General features: G+C 37.9%; 2 protein-coding genes across 10 annotated transcripts in view; one reads left to right on the top strand and one right to left on the bottom strand.

Annotated features, from left to right (window-relative positions):
* LAMTOR3 (late endosomal/lysosomal adaptor, MAPK and MTOR activator 3) overlaps positions 1-21,588 on the top strand; it is a 136,240-nt gene continuing 114,652 nt past the window's right edge. For 3 of the 9 annotated variants that reach the window (XM_060012029.1, XM_060012028.1, XM_060012030.1), the window contains exons 1-7: positions 1-133; positions 452-497; positions 3,078-3,112; positions 5,631-5,689; positions 7,217-7,350; positions 8,790-8,853; positions 11,492-11,551. In XM_060012029.1, coding sequence (XP_059868012.1) covers positions 489-497; positions 3,078-3,112; positions 5,631-5,689; positions 7,217-7,350; positions 8,790-8,853; positions 11,492-11,551 — 361 coding nt within the window. In that variant the 5' untranslated portion in view covers positions 1-133; positions 452-488. Of the gene's footprint in view, positions 134-451; positions 498-3,077; positions 3,113-5,630; positions 5,690-7,216; positions 7,351-8,789; positions 8,854-9,353; positions 10,445-10,553; positions 11,408-11,491; positions 11,552-17,144; positions 17,280-21,588 lie in introns of those variants that run through there. The other 6 variants (XM_060012036.1, XM_060012037.1, XM_060012035.1 and 3 more) reach the window with 6 other exon arrangements.
* The window catches only part of DAPP1 (dual adaptor of phosphotyrosine and 3-phosphoinositides 1), a 57,307-nt gene continuing 52,903 nt past the window's right edge, over positions 17,185-21,588 (bottom strand). Inside the window, exons 7-9 of the mRNA XM_060012027.1 lie at positions 21,182-21,267; positions 18,638-18,725; positions 17,185-17,314 (exon numbers count right to left, since the gene is read on the bottom strand). Of these exons, the coding sequence (XP_059868010.1) occupies positions 17,246-17,314; positions 18,638-18,725; positions 21,182-21,267 (243 nt within the window). The 3' untranslated portion in view covers positions 17,185-17,245. The remainder of the gene's footprint in view (positions 17,315-18,637; positions 18,726-21,181; positions 21,268-21,588) is intronic.

The following is a 21,588-nucleotide window of genomic DNA, read 5'->3' as shown; positions in this document are numbered from 1 at the left end:
CGGAGGTCTGGGAAGTGCTTCCTGGAGCACGGAGGCGGTTACAAATCGCGTGACAGCGGCTTTTGGAGGAACCTGTGTCAGTAGCTGTCGTCTGAAGTGACAGCTCAGGGAACCGGGCAGCCCAGAAACCCAGGTAACTGGAGCCAGTTTGCCCCGTGTTAGGCTTGGGCCCGCAGGTGGCGCGGGCGGTGAGACGGAAGAGAGGACGCCCCTTTCGCCTCCCCTTTAGGCCTGAGTTTTGGGTGTGAGAGGGTGAAGTGGGCTGAGGTCAGGCATCTCGGTTACCCGTCTGGGTATGTGGAAACTCCGAGTGCCTTCAGCCTCCTTGTCACGAGCCCTGGAGTCGCGGATCCTTGTCTGACCCTGAGGAAAGCTGACCCCGCGTATTGGGTTGGAGGTGGGGAGGGCGAGGAAGTGGTGAGAGGAGAGTCATCAGGAGTTTCTTTTTCAGGCGTGGAGACTGATCCTGCGAGAGGAAGGGGTTCATCATGGCGGATGTGAGTTTACACAAGAGGAAGGAGAGAGAGGGCGGGGAGAGGTAGCGCTTCCCAAGTACAAATTTGTTTCGTTTTAGCGCTTCCCTCCACTTCATTATTTTCTCTAGGATCCGAAGTGAGAGATTAATTTGAGTAGTTTGCGGGGTCCCGAGTTTCTGCCTGGAATGGGCTTGGAGGACTCTAAGGTGCCTGAGGTTGAGAAGATTTTTTTTTTCCCACGCCCCCGTTCTGCGGGCATGAGAGAAGCTCTGCATATCTACCATTTCGATTTCTAAATGATGGTTTGTTGCTCTGAATCTTTTTCCAGTAAGTGTTACGTCTCTCTGAGCTTATTGTAGCAATTGCAGATGATTTATAACCAACACCTCTTTAGCACAGCAATACAAGCAAAATTCTAAATTTAGAGAACTTCACTCCTAGAAACAGCAGGTGATTAATACTGTTAACGTCTGTGTTTGTTTATAGTTTACATACTGTTATTTTGCTGACATACATGCTAAACATTCTTTGGAACCTTGAACATACACTCATTTAATTCTTACAGTAACTTTTATGAGGTAGGCACTATTATTATTATCCCTGTGTTATAGATGAGGGTGCTAAGGCACAGAAAGATCAAGTGACTTCCTCAGGTTACACAACTAGGAAGTTGTGGAGTCAAGATAGCAACCCAGGCAGACTGGCTCCAGAGCCCGTGCTCTTAACCAGCACACTAAATGGTCATTCAACAGCAATATGAATCGGATTTTTCTGTTTAGGTTGCAAGATTGTTTTTCAACAGTTAGCAACTTTTTATGCCTTTATCACTCCATTTTTGGGTGTCTTCCATTATATTTTTGAGGCCTTATTCTCCAGGCATAATCAAATCACTAAATTCTTTTCAGCATCTCCCTTGAAAAGATTGCTGTAGTAAGGGCTGTGAGAGAAATAAAGATGACTAAGGTATGATTTCTTTCCTTAAGGGTTTCTAAAGTTAAAAAAAAAAGTATAGTAAGCAAGTGATCATACATGTGCATACATTATTGTGTAAAAATTCAAAGGAGAGAGGGATTGCCTCGGTTTGTCTTTATCAGGAAAGCTGGTTTGGAGTGTTTGGTGGTTGAGATTAGCTCTAAATGATGAGTAGCAATTTTTTTTTTTAAAGGCCGAGAAGGTATTACTAGTAGAATGAATAGCATAAGCAAAGTTAGAGATAGGAAAGGAAAAGATGTATGTGGAGGAGCTGTGAATAATCCATTTCAGCTGCGGCTGAGGAAGTGTATGAGGGAGTGGTAGGAAGCAGGACTGTAAAATTAGTTGTAGACCATATTGTAGGGAGCCTCAGATGTCTACAGAATTTGTACATAATTTGGTAAACAGTGGAGAGCCATTCAAACATTGATTCTTGATCTTGGCTGCACAGGGAATCATGTGGGGAGCCCCTCCAAACCAGGCATCAGAGTTATTTTTATGCTCTCCAGGTGTTTTCCATAGCCAGGGTTGAGAATCACTGCAACTATAGATTTAGAGAAGGAGAATAATACGATTATTGGCATTGTGTAGAAATGTGTGGGGTAGAAATGGTAGACCGTCATACCAATTGGGAGGCCAGTGTAAGTCATAAACAGTAAACTGAACCTAAACTGTAACATCATTTGGAAAGGAGAGAAGAACATCAGTTTAAAAACATTTGGCTTCACAAGTGATTTTTAAAGTGATACATGTGAGTTTTGGGTTAAATATTACTTTATGTTTCAAAGCTGAGTAAGTAACAGGGATTGGTAGTGCCATTAGTGGAAACAAGAAGAGATTGGGGAAATCTGGATTTCGGATGAAAAGTGATGAGTTGAGCTTTGTGATAGTGTGTGCAAAGGTAAGCTGATGGTGATAACATGAAATAAAGTGAACGTCCAGGTTTGGAGAATAGTAGGGATTAAGGAGCCAAATCAGTCTGATTTACCTATGTAGAGCTCATGATTGATGCCGGGATTGTCAATGAAACTCCCAGATGAGAGAGTGTAATGAGACAATGTAGTCTTCTGTTTCTTTAGTCGTAATTGTGTTCCATGCTAAACACTTGACACACATTGTGGTTTGTCTTTAGCCATGCGAGGAAACTGAGTTTCAGAGAAGCTTGTCAACTTACCCAAGACTGTTAAAGTGATGTTAGAAAGTCTGTGGATATGGAAAGATGTTCATAATATATTCTCAAGTGAACACAAAGTTAGCAACAAGAAGATGTACAATAGTATGAAAAGTATGATCTAATATTACTGCTAATATGTATTTGTGTTTCCACTTCTGGATATGCTAATCACTTTACATGCATCGTATCAATAAAGTTCAATAACAATCTTATGATGTAGGTTCTATAATTATCCCTACTCAACAAATAATGAAACTGAGGCTTAGAGAAAAAGGTTAGTTAACTTGTTGGAAATCACACAGCTAGTTAAAGCATCAAAATCAGAAAGAGAAAGAACACAAGCAAGAATGGTTATGAATGAATACTTAAGTTACCTGAGATGTGGATAGGACGGTGTCTAGAGAACCAGTACAAGGCATTATTATTATAATACGATTTTTTATATTCTCTTTCAGGACCTAAAACGATTCCTGTACAAAAAATTACCAAGGTAAAAAATTACTAATTTGTTAGTAAATAAATTCTGCTTAACATATGTTAATTTTATGTAGTATTTTGTTTCTGTTTATCTTAGACTAATATATGTGTATTATGCTATTATTCAGCACTTTCAAATACCTAACATAATCTTATGTAGCACAAGTGATGTGCTTTGAGTTTGCAGATAAACAACATGAGCACTTAGAGAAGTTACATGACTTGTCTGAGGTTAAACAGCTAGTGAATGCCAGAGGGCTAGAACCCAGATTTCTTGCCACTTTAGAGTTCTTTCATAGCGATTTACTGGATTATACTTTGACGTAGTTGGAGTAATTTCAAGGGGAAAAAAACCTAAGAATTTGCCTTTATTTTTCACATTGCTTGTAAGACCTAATTGCTGAGTCTACATAACCGGAAAATGCTAGACTTAGCAGCTCATACTTGGAAAAATCACAAGGCTTTCTTCCACCTGCCCACAGTCCATTTGATGTACCATTTTGTAAATTAGGCTCTTGTGTTGAGGACAGTGACTTCCTTTTAGGTATTTTACTGATTCAAAGGACTTTGTCACTTTAGTTGAATTAAAATTCACATTTAGTTTAATGTAAAATGATACCTTAGAGTTAAGGGCTTGAAAGAGAGGAATATATTGAGACATCCATTCTCACATTCCAGAAGAATTGAATAACCTTTGAATTAGTATAGCAGAATATGTAGTGAGATCCTTTTTTTTTTTTTTTATTTCTTATTCTCCGAATCTGTTTGATGTTAAAAAGGTTTTAGATGTCAATTTACATAGGTGGGGAAAGAAAAAAAAAAAAAACACTTGTTTGGATTTTTGCCTAAATTGGTTTGTGTGGTTTGCCTAGGCTTGTGCCTTTACTCTGATTACAGAGCACTTGAAATTAGTATTATCTTCTAGTTTTGATTTATCTATATTCTTCTCTACTCAGAAAGAAATCACTACTGAAGTGTTATTTGTCACCATTGACTTTATGTTAATATGATACTTAGATTCATTTTTACTGTCTCCCTCCTAGTACTGGCAACTGTAAAGACAAGCTGCCGATTCTGTTCTCAACCTAATGATCAGCCGTACCAGTAGCCTCAGCTGTGCACAGTAGGGCAGGGCCATAAAAATGACCATCCAAGCTGGAACTGTCCAAAGCAGTTTTAATTATCAAATTTCTAGATTTTGACTTAAATGAGAGATGTGTGACTCTTCCTTTCCCTATAACACTTAGAGGCTATTGTAGGGTTACTAACTGGCCTAATTTCGATATTGTTATGTCACCGGGAATAGGGAGAGAGGTGGGGAAGCCGCCAGTCAGTGGAGCAGTCACAATACACAACATTCATCAGATAAGTTCACCATCTTGTATGGACATGGTTTGTGGCACCCCAAAATAATTACAATAGTAACATCAAAGATCATTTATCACAGATAACCATAGCAAATATGGTAATAATGAAAAAGTTTGAAATACTGTGAGAATTATCAAAATGTGACACAGAAGCACAAAGTGAGCACATACTGTTGGGAAAATGGTGCCCATAGACCTGCTCGGTGCAGGGTTATCAAAGCTCAGTAAAGTGCAGCCCAGTAAAATGAGGTGTGCCTGTAGTTACAGGACTGTAGGCTTTGTGTTATACTTAAGGGGCTATAGGTCCTTTGTAAATGATGAAAGTTTGAGGATGTTTCCCCATTATAATTTTCAACATTTTTGTGCTCTAGGGATTCTCACTAATAATTTAGTATTTAAACTGCATGGATAAATTATGTCATTCTCAGTGTGCACAGGTGACAACATTGATGTTAATTAATATTTTTGAATGTTAATTATGTACCACCCACCCTCTGCTTTACATGCATTATTTTTTAAATTTCACAGTAGCCAAATAAGTACACTTATCCCCATTTTCAGATTAACTGAGACTTAGAGGTTTTGTAACTGACGCAAGGTAGCTTAAACAGTAAGCACCAGACTCTGAACTGGAAACCAGGTCTTTCTAACTTCACAGCTGTAGACTTAACCATTCTGCTTACTTTTTGTGTAGGCGTGGCTGAAAGGATTGCTGTATGACCTCCATTCTTTCTGTCCTGTTCCCTCAGCTTACAATGATCTTTCTGCCCCTCTTTTCTTAGTACCATAGCATCTCAGCTGAGATACCACTTCCTCAAGGAAGCCTTCCCTGACCCACCTGTCTGAATCAACCCCCCTTTTATAGGCTTACGTATCCCCACATATCTCTTAATGGCACTTCCCAAGTTGTAGTTTTATATTTGCATGAGGTGATCTGAATGATAGCTGCTCTCCTTTTAGATTATAAGTTGTGTGAAGGCAACTGTGTCTCTTTTTGCTTGTTATGGTGGAAGAGTTTTGGCAAACATGTTATAGGAGCTTATATCAATAATTGAGTTCCCATGATTTTTCAGAAATAATACATGAAAATTACCATTATGACTTTGAAGGTACGTATTTTGAGAAAATGTTTTATAATATTTTAACTTTTTGTTTTCTTTCTAGTGTTGAGGGGCTCCATGCTATTGTTGTGTCAGATAGAGATGGAGTGCCTGTCATTAAAGGTAAAATGGAGCAATTACATGCCAGTGTCCTGTTTGCTTTTGAATAAAAATGTATTTATATCTGAGTAATATAGAAGGCAAGCATAAAATAACCCATTTCAATACATTCAGGAGATGGTCTTAGTTTGGGAGGAAATGTTTGCTTTTGTGTGTTGAAGGCTGGGTTGGAATCTTAAGTAACTTATTATATATCAAATGTATCACGATATCGTCCAGAGTTTAAGCATGGATTCATCACAAACGCAGTTTCCCATTAAAGATATTTTATGTAAACGATTAGTAAATCTAAGTGATGAGAGTGGGCATATATGCAGCTAGATATATTATACACACAGACTCCCCCAATATATGTTTTTTATCAGTATTGCTAGTAGTTTTAGGATAAACATCCATACATTTGAATTAACATAAATTTATTGTTTTGTTTACTCTTTCTTGTTCTGCTTCCTTACTGGAAGTAAGATTTTGAAAAACTTTTAACTGCACAATTACTTTAGTTTACCAGAATCTAACAATAATTTTTGCCTAAAGAAGAACTGGTTAACCTAAGGAAAAAAAAAAAAAGAAAGAAAAGGATTTCTTTTTGCCTGAGTTTTACCTTATTTTTAAAGTATATATGTCACAGAAAGAGTAAATAATGTTCTGCATATTTTGTTTACAATTTATTTTCCACCTGGGGTTATCATATATGTCAGATAATTTCAGACTTTAGAATTGAAAGAAAGTTTAGAAATTAGCTAATTTAGTTCTTTCATTTTATAAATGAAAATGGTCAAGCACAAAGAATACATTGTCAGTCCAAAGTTGCACATGCGTCAGTGACAAGATAGGCAAAGAACCCATCATCTCCTGATGTGTGATCCAGTGTGCTTTCTAACCCAGCATAGAACATAGGTAGCCTTGGGCAAGTCACTTCCCTTTTCTCAGTTCTGTAATGAGGGCTTTGAAGAAAGTAATCTCAGAGATTTTCCAGTTCTCATGTTCTTTCTGAGGATCGCTGTGTTAAAAGCCCTTAAGCTCAGCACTTACTGGTACAACTAACTCCACTTAGACCTTTTCATGAGTGAAAGAAACTTAAAACACATGGCCAGTTGTAGAATTATTATCATCTACAAAAGATACTTCTGTGGGTTTTATAAGAGCAAAGGTTTTTGAAGCTTTTTTTTTTTTACTATTCTAGCTTTGCTCTCAGTTAACCAAAACATTCAATTTATTAATTGTACTGATAATCATAATCTGTGTTTTAAGTTAGATATTAAGAAAATGGAAACAATTAGTATTCATTTGAAAATTTTAAAAAATTGTGAGAACCAACATTTCTTCCCTTAGATATGATCACTTAACTTCTGGCTGAGTGGTTTTTCCCACCTAAATTGATGAGACCCAGTTAGTAATATGATTTTCTGTATTGTGAAGCATAACCATTGTGCTCCATTTTTTACAGGTTTATGTTAAAAAAAAGTGCTCTAGATCTTTTCCCTACCATATTTCCTGCATAATTTTTACTTAAATCATTTATATTTCCAGTGGCCAATGATAATGCTCCAGAGCATGCTTTGAGACCTGGTTTCTTGTCTACTTTTGCCCTTGCAACAGACCAAGGGAGCAAGCTTGGACTTTCAAAAAATAAGAGTATCATCTGTTACTATAACACCTACCAGGTAAGTTCATAATTATCAAATGGTTTGCTGATGATTTCAACTATTATTATGTCTTCTGTATAAAGTAGTTTGTTTTATAATTCTAAATTTTAGTTTCGAAGGGGATGGAATTATAAAATCTTAACCTTCAAATTGGTTATGTTAAACTGTAGTAATTTTTTTCACATTTCAGGAATTAATTAATATAGAAAATTAGATTAGAAGATTTAGTAGTAAAGTATATGTTATCCTAAAAAGGGTAAGTCAGGTCACTATTACCTCCAGTAGATGGTGCCCTTAGCTTATTTAACAACTGTGATTTCTCAAATGACACACTTTTTTTTTTTTAATTATTTATTTATTTATTTATTTTTGGCTGTGTTGGGTCCTCGTTTCTGCGCGTGGGCTTTCTCTAGTTGCGGCGAGCAGGGGCCACTCTTCATGGCGGTGCGCGGGCCTCTCACTGTTGAGACCTCTCCCCTTGCGGAGCACAAGCTCCAGACGCGCAGGCTCAGTAGTTGTGGCCCACGGGCCCAGTTGCTCCGCGGCATGTGGGATCTTCCCAGACCAGGGCCCGAACCCGTGTCCCCTGCATCGGCAGGCGGACTCTCAACCACTGCACCACCAGGGAAGCCCCACACTTTTTTAATTGTGGTAGTGACAGATGCAGAATTTTCCTTGAAAGTCAAATGGTAAGTTATTTAAATTTGTTATCACTACTAATTCCTTCATTTGGTTTGAAATATATAAAATAAGTGAGGTTATTATTTGTGGGAAAGAAATTAGTTGCTACATATCTCTTGACCTCCAGCTGGATTTTCTTCTTTAGAATAAATTAATCACTTCTACTTTAGAACAATGTTTCCCAGAGTATGTCATGTACTACTGATGGTACATAAGTGACATTTTTTAATTTAAAAGTTATATATTTTAATGTCTTTTAGGCAAGAGATAACCAGCCCATCTGACCTTTAATTTAGCCAATAAGGGTTAGGTTGAAGCTAAATTTTTTAAAAAGATAGTTGATTCAAAGTTAATTTAAATTTAAATTAATTTAAATTATAGTGGTTCAGAGGAGGCAGAAGATCATTAAGTTATAACCACTTGAATGACTGAGAAATACTGCTTTGACCTATTTGCTTATCAAATATTTATTGAGACCCTATTATGTAATTGACACTCTGCAGGGCTTTAGAAGATAAAAAAAGATGAAGACACAGCCCCACCTTAAAACTTTCCAGGCTAAGTGGTATTAATGTCTCTAGGAGATAATCAGTAAGCCTGTTTTATGGAAATACTTATTTTCACTGTTGCATGTTTTCATGATGTAATACCATGATGTTAGGCTAGTATCTTACACATTGACCATTTAAAGTTTTTTGGAAGATGAAGATATTTCATCTGAATTACACTACCTTTTCACTATGTAACATATTATTTAGATCTTGTTCTCTTTTTAGGTGGTTCAATTCAATCGTTTACCTTTGGTGGTGAGTTTCATAGCCAGCAGCAATGCTAATACAGGTGTGTTTTAATACGGCTTTTAATTCTTTATAATACCATATCTGAGCAGTCTAATATGATAGGAATAGCAGATTTAGAGTAAGAAAACCTAAATTCATGGCCCAGTCTACCATCTGTTCCTTGATCTCTGGAAGTGTAACTTCTCTGAACTGTGTTTTTCATATCTGTGTAATGGAGCTAATGTCTGCTTTCTCGATCTTGTGCGCTTATTTTTTAGTTCAAATGAGACAGTGTATATATAGGTAAGTGATCGTTTAAGATAGAAAGGAAAACTACATGTTATCTTCACCTCTTGAATGCTATATCTTGCTCACGTTACAACAGTTTAAGAAAACAAAGAAGAGTAGAGAAGATAACCAAACAGAACACGTAAAAACGATCAAGGATGAGTTCAGTTCCATATAGACCAATCTATAAAATGTTGAACAATAGTGGGCAAGATGAATGTGATTGAGAATTTAAAGAGTGTGACTAGGATGAATATACTCATTCTTCTTTAGGGTGGAAGAATTTGAGGACGAACACTGGGAAGCTGTACTTTCTAAAGAGGATAGTAAGATCTCATTGTATCCAGTAGCCTTCACTGTCTATTTTCATGTAAAATAATGACAGTATTCAGTTGAATTGTAATTTTTTTCCTCTTTTGGTTAAAGTGGAATTTTTTTAAGGTCTGTCTCCTTCAGCTTTCACCACTGTTAGAACTGTTATGCATTCCTTTTCTGTTTTTTCTCTTTCCAAGCTCTTTGAGCCTGCTTTGTTTCCAGCTATGTCACTGAAGCCTGTATTTAGATTCCTCATCTTTAAAATGAGGGGTTTAGATTTGATAATCTATTGGGTCTCTTCCATTTCTAAATGTTCTGAAGCTATAAAATATCACATGTGAAAACACTTTATAAATTGTATAGGATGGAAGTGGTGTCAATATTTTAAGTATATTAAACCTCAGTTCTGATAAATCAGTCATGTGATAAAATCATCAGTTGTTATAAATTATGATAATGTGCAGAACTGTATTTTAGTATTGATACTTAGAACATTTCCTTGAGTATCCCAGATGCTTTTAGTGCTCTGTGAGACAGAGGAAGATCTTTATTTGAGCATAAAACAAGCAGTATTTAAGATATATATAGCCTTCTACTCTGGTAAACTAAGGAGAAGCTAATTTCTAGACTAGTTTGTTTCTTTCAGTGTATGTTTTATACTCCTACCAAGCATCTTTAAAATTATTGTTTTCATTTGAAATACCCATTTATATCTTAGCTTTATTGAATTTATGTAATAAATATTTGATTATTCCTTTGCTATCTACCTATCTTGATAAAGTTCATTAAAATTGGCTCAGGAAAAAAGTATACCTTTTTTTAGTAAAAATCATGTGTATTATTCCTGAATCAGTGCAGATTTTGAAATAATAAGGTATAAATTAAAGTTTTCCTTTCAAAACTAACAAAATTATAGCACATATGTAATTCATTTTACATCTTTTAATACATATAAATATTTTCATTTATTTATGTTAATAGATGATAAAAATAAACTTCATAATGAATATGGGTTTTTGATTATTTAGAATTACAATATTTTGTTTTAAGTATGTTTTAGTAATGGAGAATGAACTATGTCTCACTTACTTTTTTAGTATTATACATTTTGATAAACATTTTTCTAATGTTCAAATTTTCTTAATCCCTTTGTTTTAGGACTAATTGTCAGCCTAGAAAAGGAACTTGCTCCATTATTTGAAGAATTGAGACAAGTTGTGGAAGTTTCTTAATCTGGCAGTGGTTTCTGTGTATACCTTATCTTCATTATATCAGACAGTATCAATCCAGCAATCTTTAGACCACAACAACACTTGTATCCATGTACTCAAGAAAGGGCCCCTTTTTCCACCTTACACTAGAGAAAGAGCCTATAGATAGAATTTACGGACAGATTGATTCTTATCTTTTCTTGTGTAGGGCCTTTTCTTATTTGTGAGATCTGGGGATTCCACAGAAATGGTTCAATCTATCACAGCTCCTATGGAGTTAGTCCAGTCACCAAATATGCATGAGATTCTATTCGGTGGCTCAGAATCAAAATGATACTTTGATCCACTTGAGCCATGAAGTGCTCCCTATTGTACAATATGCCAGGCCTGCAGAATGAAGCAGACTCTTTTTATTGTGAATAGTGAGGACATATTTTTCTTCATATTATTTTATTTGCATTGAGAGGAAGATAAAATGGCTTAGTAAAAGTAATAGAATCAGTACAATCACTAACTTTCCTTTGTATATATTATTTTGCAGTATAGGTGAGTATTACTAACTGATTTGATTCTTCTCAGAGGGTGCTGCTCTTTAATGGAAATGAAAATGATAGCTAATGTTTTTTTCTTCCACTCTGCTTTCTGTAACCAATCAGTGTTTTTTAATGTTTGTGTATTCTTTATAAAATTTAGATGTGATTCATTATTGAATTGTTTCCAATATTGGTATGTATGTAAACATGGTAGTATAGCCCTTTTTTTTCATACATGAGTATAAATAAAATAGTATTTTTAGAAGTACAGTTTGAGCACTATGTAGGTTTTTTTCCCCCAGACTATTTTCAAACGTTTAAAGACTATAATTAACTTAATTCACTCTTTCAGCCACACGAATAAGTGACTGTTTCACATCTGGTTTGGAGACCGTTTTACCTAACATAAACTGTGAGTTGGAAAATAAACCTCATCCATGAGCCTAATTTAATCTCTGAAATTGGTATCACAGTTCTAGCATGTGCTTTTCATTTTCAGGAATGCAGTCCATTCAAGGTTGTTAATTTCCTCCTAGGATCTTTGACAATCAGAGTTTGTCACTGGTACCTGGCATTGAGCACCTACTGTGCGCCATTCACTAGCGCTACCACATTGCAGAATTCTAAGGAGCACAGTGTACATCATATTTCTCTGCTCCAGGAGTGCATTTTACATGACGTGTACGAATGCAGTCTCTCAAGTTGTACAGTAAGATCAGCCGGGCACTGTGTCTGCCTCCTCCTTCTTGCCTTCCTTTCTTCCTCCCTCCTTCCCTCTCTTCTCCCATCCTCTACAAATATGAGACTAAATTGTGGTACCTATCTTTAAAGAATGTACAGCTTAGTAAACGGAACAGGTATAGGAAGTGCTGTGATGAAGCTGTGCACAGGATGCTATAGAAAACACAGAATGGGGCATTTAATTTGGGCAAGAACAACAGCCTTTACAAAGAAATAGAGGCAGGAGATATGTTTTACCTGCAGCATGCTATAAATAGTTAATTGTTATAACCTAATGAAGCATTAGACACATCCATTAAAATCTAGAATTCCCATTATCCAGATTATTATTTAACAGTGTCCAGGAAGTTTTTGCCAATGCAGTGATGCATGAAGCAAGAAAGTCTTTTATAAATGAGGTGACCAAAATTGTAATTACTGGTAATTTTATATGTATACCTACATACATTCATACCCACCACAGGAAAGAGAACTAATAAATGGAGATATTTAACCTTTGCATGGTGAACACTGCTACTATTAAAATTTCTATTTTAAGGGGTATAATAGTTAAATTATTCTTTAGTTCATCCAGAAAAATAAGTTGAAACTTCTAAGGAATTTTTGAAAAGGTAATATAAAAATAGATTATTTTTAAAGGATAGTGTAAAACTACATCAGGTGCACAACTAGACAGATCAGTAGAACAGAACAACCCAGAAACAGACTTTAGTACATACCTATGAGGAGTTAAAACATTGTGAAGATGACATCATAAGTCAATTGGGAAAGGTTTATTAAAAAATCAGCACAGGGCTTCCCTGGTGGCGCAGTGGTTGAGAGTCCGCCTGCCGATGCAGGGGACACGGGTTCGCGCCCCGGTCCGGGAAGATCCCACATGCCGCGGAGCGGCTGGGCCTGTGAGCCATGGCTGCTGAGCCTGTGCGTCCGGAGCCTGTGCTCCACAACGGGAGAGGCCACAACAGTGAGAAGCCCGCGTACTGCAAAAAAAAAAAAAAAATTAGCACAGACATTCTTTATGCCCTACTGATGGAAGTGTGAATTGTTATATCCTTCTAAATAGGACAACTTGGCAATCTCTACCAAACTCAAGTGCACATAACCTTTTACCCAATGTATTAGGATTCTCCAGAGAAAGAGAACCCACAGAGACAAAATATTTAATTTGGGCACCCCATGTTGAGTCAAATTGACACAAAAGCCCACAATTCCACTTCTAGATATTCATGTTACCGATGCATATGGATGTGTGAAAAGTATATACTTATAGTCATTGCAATTTAATAACATTAAAGGATTGGAAACAAGTATCCATCATAGATGAGGTGACCTGTTTTTTTTTTTGTAACAATGCCATTTTATACCTGCTGTTCTCGGTGTCATTATTAGTGCTCCTTTCAACTCTGAAGGGTCCCACTTTAGATAGATTATATGTTCACCCTAATCATAGAGGGTTGGTTAAAGAAATTTCTACATTTGCCCAATGGAAAAAAGAACGAAGAAGACTTTGGGTACTGAGATGGAATGATCTCCCAAACATAATGTTCAGAAGAAAAAGCATGGTGTGAAACTGTGTGCTATGTTACAACTTATGTATAGGAAGAAAAAATATAGATGTATATTCATATTTGCTTGTATATGATAGGTATCTCTGAAGATGCACAGAATGTGGTAACGTGGGTGGAGTGGAACTAGGTAATTGGGGGACAGGGTTCCCAGGAGCGACCCTTTTCACTGTAAACTTTACTTATTGAATTGTTAACTATCCAAAAGTGATAAAATTAACTAAATAAAATATTTCAGCAAACAACAAAATTTATAATAAAATGGTGATGAGGTATTTGGGAAAGAAAGTTGTATCACTTGGGGTTCACCAAAAAACAACCAGTAGGATATATACATGAATTAGACTTAATTCAAGGGACTGGTTACCTGATTTTGGAAATTGGCAAGCCCCAAAATCTGCAGGGCAGGCCAGAAGCCTGGAAAATCTCGGGCAGGAGCTGAGGCTGCAGTCTACAGGGAGAATTTCTTCCCCATGGAAACCCCAGTTTTGCTCTTGAGGCCTTTCAACTGCTTGAATGAGCCCCACCCATGTTATGGAGCATAACCTCTTTTATATAAATTCAGGGGAATGTAGATGTTATTAAGCACATCTATGAAATACCTTCATAGCAGCATCAAGATGAATTCTTTCTCAAGAAGGCTCTTGCTTTATTTTACGTGGCTGTCCACTAGCCAGACCTACTTGAAATGTCCACAGACTGGACTGTTCTGTTTGTTAGTACAAAATAAGTTACAGAAGTTGAGGGTTAAGGGTTTAAAAAACAGCAGACATACCATGTCTATTGAATTTGATTTAAAAACTGGGATTGTGATAGTTGTATTTTTACTTCAGTGTTCTAATAACGTATTGGATTTTACAAATTCCCAGTCTGTGATAGAAAATAAATTTTAAAAGAAAATTAATCTGGCCCTTTTCCATAGATAATTTAAGAAGCTCTGCTCGACGTCATGCCCAGACAGCCTGAATCGTGTTGAGCAGAGTGTAGGCTCAATGTGGCTGGGAAGACTTTGGCAAAACTACAAGTTTGCTGCAGTTGACCTGAAGTAGCAGTAGAGAGGAGGGAAGTAGAGTTTATATTCATCCTGTAATAATTCTCTTGCTCTCTGCCTGAAACAGGGACTCAGTGTAACTCCCTGACCTGCACCCCGAGCGTGAGTGAGAGGGAAGGACCAAAGAGCCCAGTCTCCCGAGTGCCCTGGGCTGGAGAGAGAGGCCTGTGGCCTGCTGAGTGTCCTCCTGTCCAGTGGCCCAGGAATAGGGACGGGTTTCCCTCCGAGGCAGTAACAGCCATCTTACCGTTGAGCGGGGCTCTCCTGGTCCAGAGGCAGCAGTGCTTCTGCGGGGCAAGATTTTCCCGGGGTTGGGGGGTTTCTGAGAATAACTGCTAATCCTTCGGCTGTGTCTTGAGGTACTTTATGATGAGCACATACTGTTAGCGACAGAGCTTGACACAGACAGCTATTCTCCCAAACAGCCCCACTCCGATTTGGCACGAATCATCCTCCCTCGTCCTAGGGCCCTTCCCTGAGATCCCTCGGGGTGAAATCATGATCACTTTTCAGGGCTGAGACAGGTAAAGAGAGCAGGTAAAGCATCTGGGGTAGTACTAATTGCATGGTGTATGTTAGATCGCCCTTTTCATGTCAAAACCCTCCAAACAATGGCTTTATCCCAGCTGAAGCCCACTCCATCATATAGCTTTGTGTGCCTCACTTGAAGTATTTATCGTATTTACTTCTGTACGTCGTCATGGATGTATTTCTTATCTTTTCCATATTCAACTGAAAACTCCTTGAGGACGGGGACTATTTCTTCAACTCTGAATCTTTCAATCCTTTGTAGCTCATAGTCTAACCAAAGTGGACTCTTCATTGCTATTTATGATATTAATTGGTTATATTTCTTTTAAATTACAGTTATTAAAAACACTTCAGTAGCAAAATATTACAGGCACAGCAAAATCATGCTGTTTTTAATAAACATAACCAAAGAATGTAAATAAACATGACATATTTTACAAAAAATGAAAACAATGTTACCTACACAACACCCTTGGATCTAAGAAAACAAAACAAAACTGTACGTCTCAGTGAAGATTTATGTCTAACTCCTTACTTTGCAAACTTGACACAATACTTTTTTTTTTTTTTTTTTTTTGCGGTACGCGGGGCTCTCACTGCTGTGGCCTCTCCCGCTGCGGAGCACAGGCTCCGGACGCGCAGGCCCAGCGGCCATGGCTCACGGACCCAGCCGCTCCATGGCATGTGGGATCTTCCCGGACTGGGGCACGAACCCGTGTCCCCTGCATCGGCAGGCGGACTCTCAACCACTGCGCCACCAGGGAAGCCCAACACAATACATTTTAACTTGACATTTGCTATATTCCGTATGATACAAACATTACAAAATACATTAAAAACCTTGTTGAAACATACAAAAATTTAATGTAATTTCTGAGTCCTAGATGTTTAAATAACAGAAGAAACGTATTCAACAAGGTAGCCCTTTGGACTGCAAGAGCAGCGTCATATCATAGCTTTGCTCCACAACCTTATTTTTGGGCTCTTCCTCCACTTTTGTCTCCCTTCAAACTTCAGTCTAAAAAAGCAGTTATTAATAAAGATAATAGAAGGGGTTAAAATCTATTTAGGAGCTCTGGATGCCAGTGTCTCATCCCCCTATTTCAATCCCCTTGTTCTGGCTTGAAAATGCTGTGTAACAAACACAGCATTACCCTTTGCATGTGGATTTAGTGTTACTCCCTCAATAGACAAAAGAAGTTCCTCTTGAATAAGGTGTAGGGTGCTCCGTGCAGTGCAGGGTACATCTTTCTTCTCTTGGGCAAATACCTCCCTCTCACTCTGGGGAAGGGATTGTTATAACACACTCTACTTTGGAAGTTTCTTTCAGTCTGTTTGAGAAGTGTTGGATGAAGATAACTTAGTGCTTACAAGTGCTCTATTATTGTTATAATAATAATTATCGTGATAATTATTATTAAACTACAAGTTACTACTTTATCACTCTTCCTCAATTTATGTTTTCTCACTCTTTAAAGCATTTCCCCCAAAATGACTAAAAGATGCTTTTTTAAGATTGTACCTTCCATTATCCTTATCATCTTACCCAATAGCCCATAGGAGATTTAGTTCTCACAGGTTTATCATTAGAGGGGAAGAAAGGACCCGGTAGATATCTGAGCCTTTTACAAAGAGAAAATAAATACTACAAACATTTTCCATTTTAGTTTTGGAAATTGTTTTGTTTTTTGTATAAAGGGGAAAAAAAGTAAAAACAACACTGCTCCTCTGCCCCAGTCTTGGACATTTGCTATCCCAATACACTTTCTGAAAAGCCGTCTAAACCTCGGGCTACATATATAGCTGTTTCCTTCCTGGATAATAGCACAACTTGGAAGTCAGATGAGTTGACCCTGGTGCAGAGTGGGACTTTGGGTAACTAATGTCAACCAGCTTGGGGACAACAATGAGGGAAAACAAAAACCATCTCCCATCACGTGTTCTAAGATCGAGCACACCTGGTCGCAGTGGTTCATCCGTCTCCATCAGAACAAGGAGCCTTCGGTATTCTCAGGGACATGGCAGGATCTTGAAGGGCAGCAGTCTTCTGTGAGTCAGCAAATGTGGTGTCTTCTGAGAGGTCCAAATCCGCATCTGCTTTTGATTTGTTTCTACAGAAAAATCCTTAGCTTTCATCTGAAACCTGCTGTGGATCACAACATCAGGAACATTCCACCCTGCTCCTGGGTCAGGGCATCCCTCATCGAGGAAGGTCTGTCTATTTAAAGATGAATGACCGAGATCGGATTGTGCCTTCCCCTTGATCAAGCTGTTTTCGTATTTGAGACTGCAAGAAAGCACACCCACGTGTATTTATTATTGAGCAACGTTAAGATAACAAACTTTGGCTTTTAACAAACATTAAATAAGAAATGCTGACTAGTAAGAAAACCGTGCAACTACAAATTAATTATCATGTCCCCTCCTTTATTCTGGTTTTCTGTATTTTTCTCAGGAGACTATACTGTAAAGTGGTTGCTAAAACATGCACAAATTGGGAACTGGCCTAATACTTTTAGTAATCCATAAAATGCAATACTATTCAATGAATCAAAATGAAGATATAGATCTAACTTTATTGATTTGGAAAGATGTTCATGATATATTGTTAAGTGGAGTTAGCAAGTAAAGAACACTGCAGAATGATGAAATTTTGTTTCTAATATTTATTTGCAGAGGGAGAAGTCTGAAAGGATGTGCATTTGATATATTTTTACTTTAAATTTTCTATAATGATTGTGTCACTTGCATAGTTACAAAATAGAAGAAATAAAAAATGATTTGTATTTGAGCAAAAGCTTCATATGGCAGAGTATTTCCCCATTGAATATCAAATACATTGGAACTGTCTCAGAATGAGTAGTATATTGCTTTGGATCTCAAACTGAAAAGATAACCAAAAGCAAAAATCCCAGTATTTGGAAAGGAATATTCAATAAGATTGTATATATCAGCTAATTTCATTTAAACAATTAGGAATAATTGTCTGTAGTTGAAAACATGAAGGGTTTCAAGATGGTATTTATAGGAAATTTGAGAAAGCTTTAAGGACAAGTTCTTGGCTAACAACTCACTAACTTGCAAACACACAAAAAATGCATGAGACTAGTAAATTCTTATAAGCCCTTTGTCTTCCTCCTGGGAGGTACATAGAAAGCAGATAAATTAACACACCTTTGGTCCTTGACTGGCACAAAGTAACGCTTACACTGGACATTAAGCTAAGTCTCTCTGGCAAGCCTCCTTCTCTGACAAAATAAAAGGATTTTCTACTATAGAAATATGTCTGCTTTCCTCTGTCTGGCCTCTGGTCCCACATGTCCTCCTCCAGGCAAACTTGGACCAGCCCACACACTTAAAGGAAGCCTGATAGACACCAGGGTGCGAGGCTAGGCTCTGGGGCTGAGACCCCAGTGCATTTTCGTTCTTTTGCTTTTACTCCTATCTCCATCCCTTCCACATCCCAGAAGAATGAACAGACTCTTCCATAAGTCTGCAAGTAGACCTCCTGTCCGTTCTCGGGGGTTGTCTGACTCTTTCAATAGAAATATGTTTGAAATCATCAACGTGATTTCTGAGTGCTAGGTATCCAGAGACATGAATAACTCACCAACTTCCAGCGTAATATCTTGATCCACTCGTCAGCTTCTACTCCTGTCTTTGCACAGAGATAAAATGTCCTGAATGGAAATACTAAGCTGATAAGACAAAAGAAAGAGTGTAAGACACTCCAGATTGTTGGTTGAACATCTATTAGTTGAGCACTAATTAGAGTATTCCAAGGGGAAAAAGAATTGACAAAGAACCTGGGTGAGAACTTGAGGAGTTGGTATATACGGAGCTAGTCCTGCCAGCAAACGCAGAAATGTTGAGGCTGCAGATTCATATTAGTATTACAGGCCAAATTTGTATTTTCTAATGAGAGCCCAAAGAAAAAAAAAGGTCCAGGTCACCCCCAGATCACTTTATTGTTCATGTCTTAGACTGAATACACATATGTGTTTATTCAGCTGATCTGTTAAATGACTCAGAACTTGTGCTATGATTCAAAGAACAAGCAAGACAGATAAGAGAGTTTATTGAAGGAGCTCATTTGTGTTAGCTGACTTCAGCGAGGATGACACTGCCCTCTGTGGATGAAGACAGTTTTAACTTTTCAGGGCAGGAAAAAGAGACAATAAATCTCTTCAACTATTTATTTTGCCCACTTCTGGCCATGAGTTAATCTTTGCTGAAGGGAAGACAAACTTGCCTACTGGCATGAAAGACTGTTCTAGGAATAGAGTTAACTCCTCCTTTGTCTCTTTGGCTATAGAGTCAAAATCGTCAGACTTATATCTCACCCACACCTCCTGTCCTTACAGTTGAGATGCCAAACACTAAAAATCTTTTTGTCCTTTTTGTGAAAAAGGAAAAAAAAAAAACCTTGGACTTCCCTGGTGGCGCAGTGGTTAAGAATCCGCCTGCCAATGCAGGGGACACCGGTTTGATCCTTGGTAGGGGAAGATCCCACATGCCGCGGAGCAACTAAGCCCATGCATCACAACTACTGAGCCTGCACTCTAGAGCCCGTGAGCCATAACTACTGAGCCCGCGAGCCACAACTACTGAGCCTACGTGCCACAGCTACTGAAGCCCGAGCACCTAGAGCCTGTGCCCCGCAAGAGAAGCCACCGCAGTGAGAAGCCCGCGCACCGCAACGAAGAGTAGCCTCTGCTCGACGCAACTAGAGAACAGCCCGCGCGCAGCAACAAAGACCCAATGCAGCCAAAAATAAAAAATTAATTTAAAAAAAAAGCCTTAAAGTGAAATCAGAAGGGTTTCTATATCCTAAAACCAAAGCAGCACATCTGGTTATACCAGTAATTAATGTTGAATAGACAAGAGGTAAGTCCCTGTGTATAAAAGGTAAACCCTGATGTGAGGTCCGGTTGGGCAGTGAGTAGAGAGAGGGGGAGCTGGGGGGAAGGTGTGATATTGTGTACAGAACCAGTTGTTGGAATTGTCATTGTTTTGTCCTCCCTGAAAGAGACATGATCAATTGCCTGTTAATACAGATAATTTTTCCTCTCTTCTTGCTAACAGAACCCCAGGTGATAAATTATAATTAGTCGGAGCCACTTATGATCGTACTATACTGTTTTCTAGCTTCCTCTGCTGCTAGTGATGGCCATGGGACTCAGTCTTGGCCAATGAGATGAGGAACAATCCGATAGAAGAGTTTCTGGGAAAATGTCTGCTTTCCTGATACAAAGGGCGGACCTGGCTAATACCATCCCAGCATCTTTCTTTATGGCTTACATGAAAATGTGAGGCCTACAGTTAGAGTAGCTCTCTTGGACCCTGAAGCAGTAAGCATGAGGAAAAGACCAAGACAATTATAGAGACATTGGACCTGACCTTGTCAAGGTAGCTGCCTATCTCCCAATTGCTTGTTATATGAGAAATATAACCCCTGTTAATTCATATGGTACCTTTATGTGAATTTTAAAAAGATTTCCATTATTGGTTGATACTATACAATCATTAATAGTAGTTAATGTTAATTTTCTTAGGTGTGACAACGGTATTGTAGTTCTATAGGTGGTTTTTTTTTCTTAGGAGATGCAAATTTAAGTATTCAGGGATAAAGTGCCATGATGTCTGCAACGTACCTTCAACTAGTTCAGGGTGAGAAATAAGACACTCTTTTCTCAAGATACTTTACTTCTCCCAGTTAGAAAATTGTCATGATATACTGATTGTGACAGAACAAAACACTTTTGTGCCGTCTGCCAGAATTGTCATCATTATACAAATCACTCATTGTTGGAGTCAACAAGGTTGTAATTGAAATTGAATAAAACACCTCAAAGGAGTAAAAGCTGTCTAAGATGTGAATGGCATCCTACTTGTGCAGTGCATCATACTTGTGCAGTGTACAACCTAAACAATTATACCCAGGAGATTTTCCTACTTGTTTAAGTCACTTTAAATGAGGTATTATGTCACACTCGGCTGAAAGCACTTCTGACATACATGCCCTGTGTGACGGTTAAACCCACTTGCCTCAGATCAGAACATTTGTACACATTAAGACATACAATTTTTTATTCTTCTGCTAAACTGTCTGGCAAGAAGATTTTAAAAACATTTACTTTATAAAACAACTTACCAAAAACAGTTCACCCTTTCCTGTGAATAATCAAATTGTACAGCCGAACATTCTGTTAAATCTAGGCTCCGAATTGGTTCTGGTGACTTAAAAAAATAAAAGGGCAAACTGTGTCATCATAAGAACACACATACAAATCTGTACATCACTTGTTCCTCTAACAGGTCTCCACTATGAGCGACTGTCAACTTTCCTTCCACTACGGGGACTGATTATAGAAAACCTTCCTAAGGGAAGTCACATGCTCATCTGGGGATTGGCTTTTCATGAAACTGGACATTAGGAAGAGATTTTCTTTGTCAATTTAAATTTGGTGGAGATGGATTTTTAACACATGGAAGGGAGTCATATTTGTCTCCCATGTTTTTAAACATCCACTTACTCAGAAATTTTGTGTAGGAGAGATA

This window comes from Delphinus delphis, chromosome 5, assembly GCF_949987515.2.
Source record: "Delphinus delphis chromosome 5, mDelDel1.2, whole genome shotgun sequence".
Taxonomy (NCBI): domain Eukaryota; kingdom Metazoa; phylum Chordata; class Mammalia; order Artiodactyla; family Delphinidae; genus Delphinus; species Delphinus delphis.
Note: the sequence above shows the minus strand (reverse complement) of the source record. Positions and strands in the feature narration are given on the sequence as shown.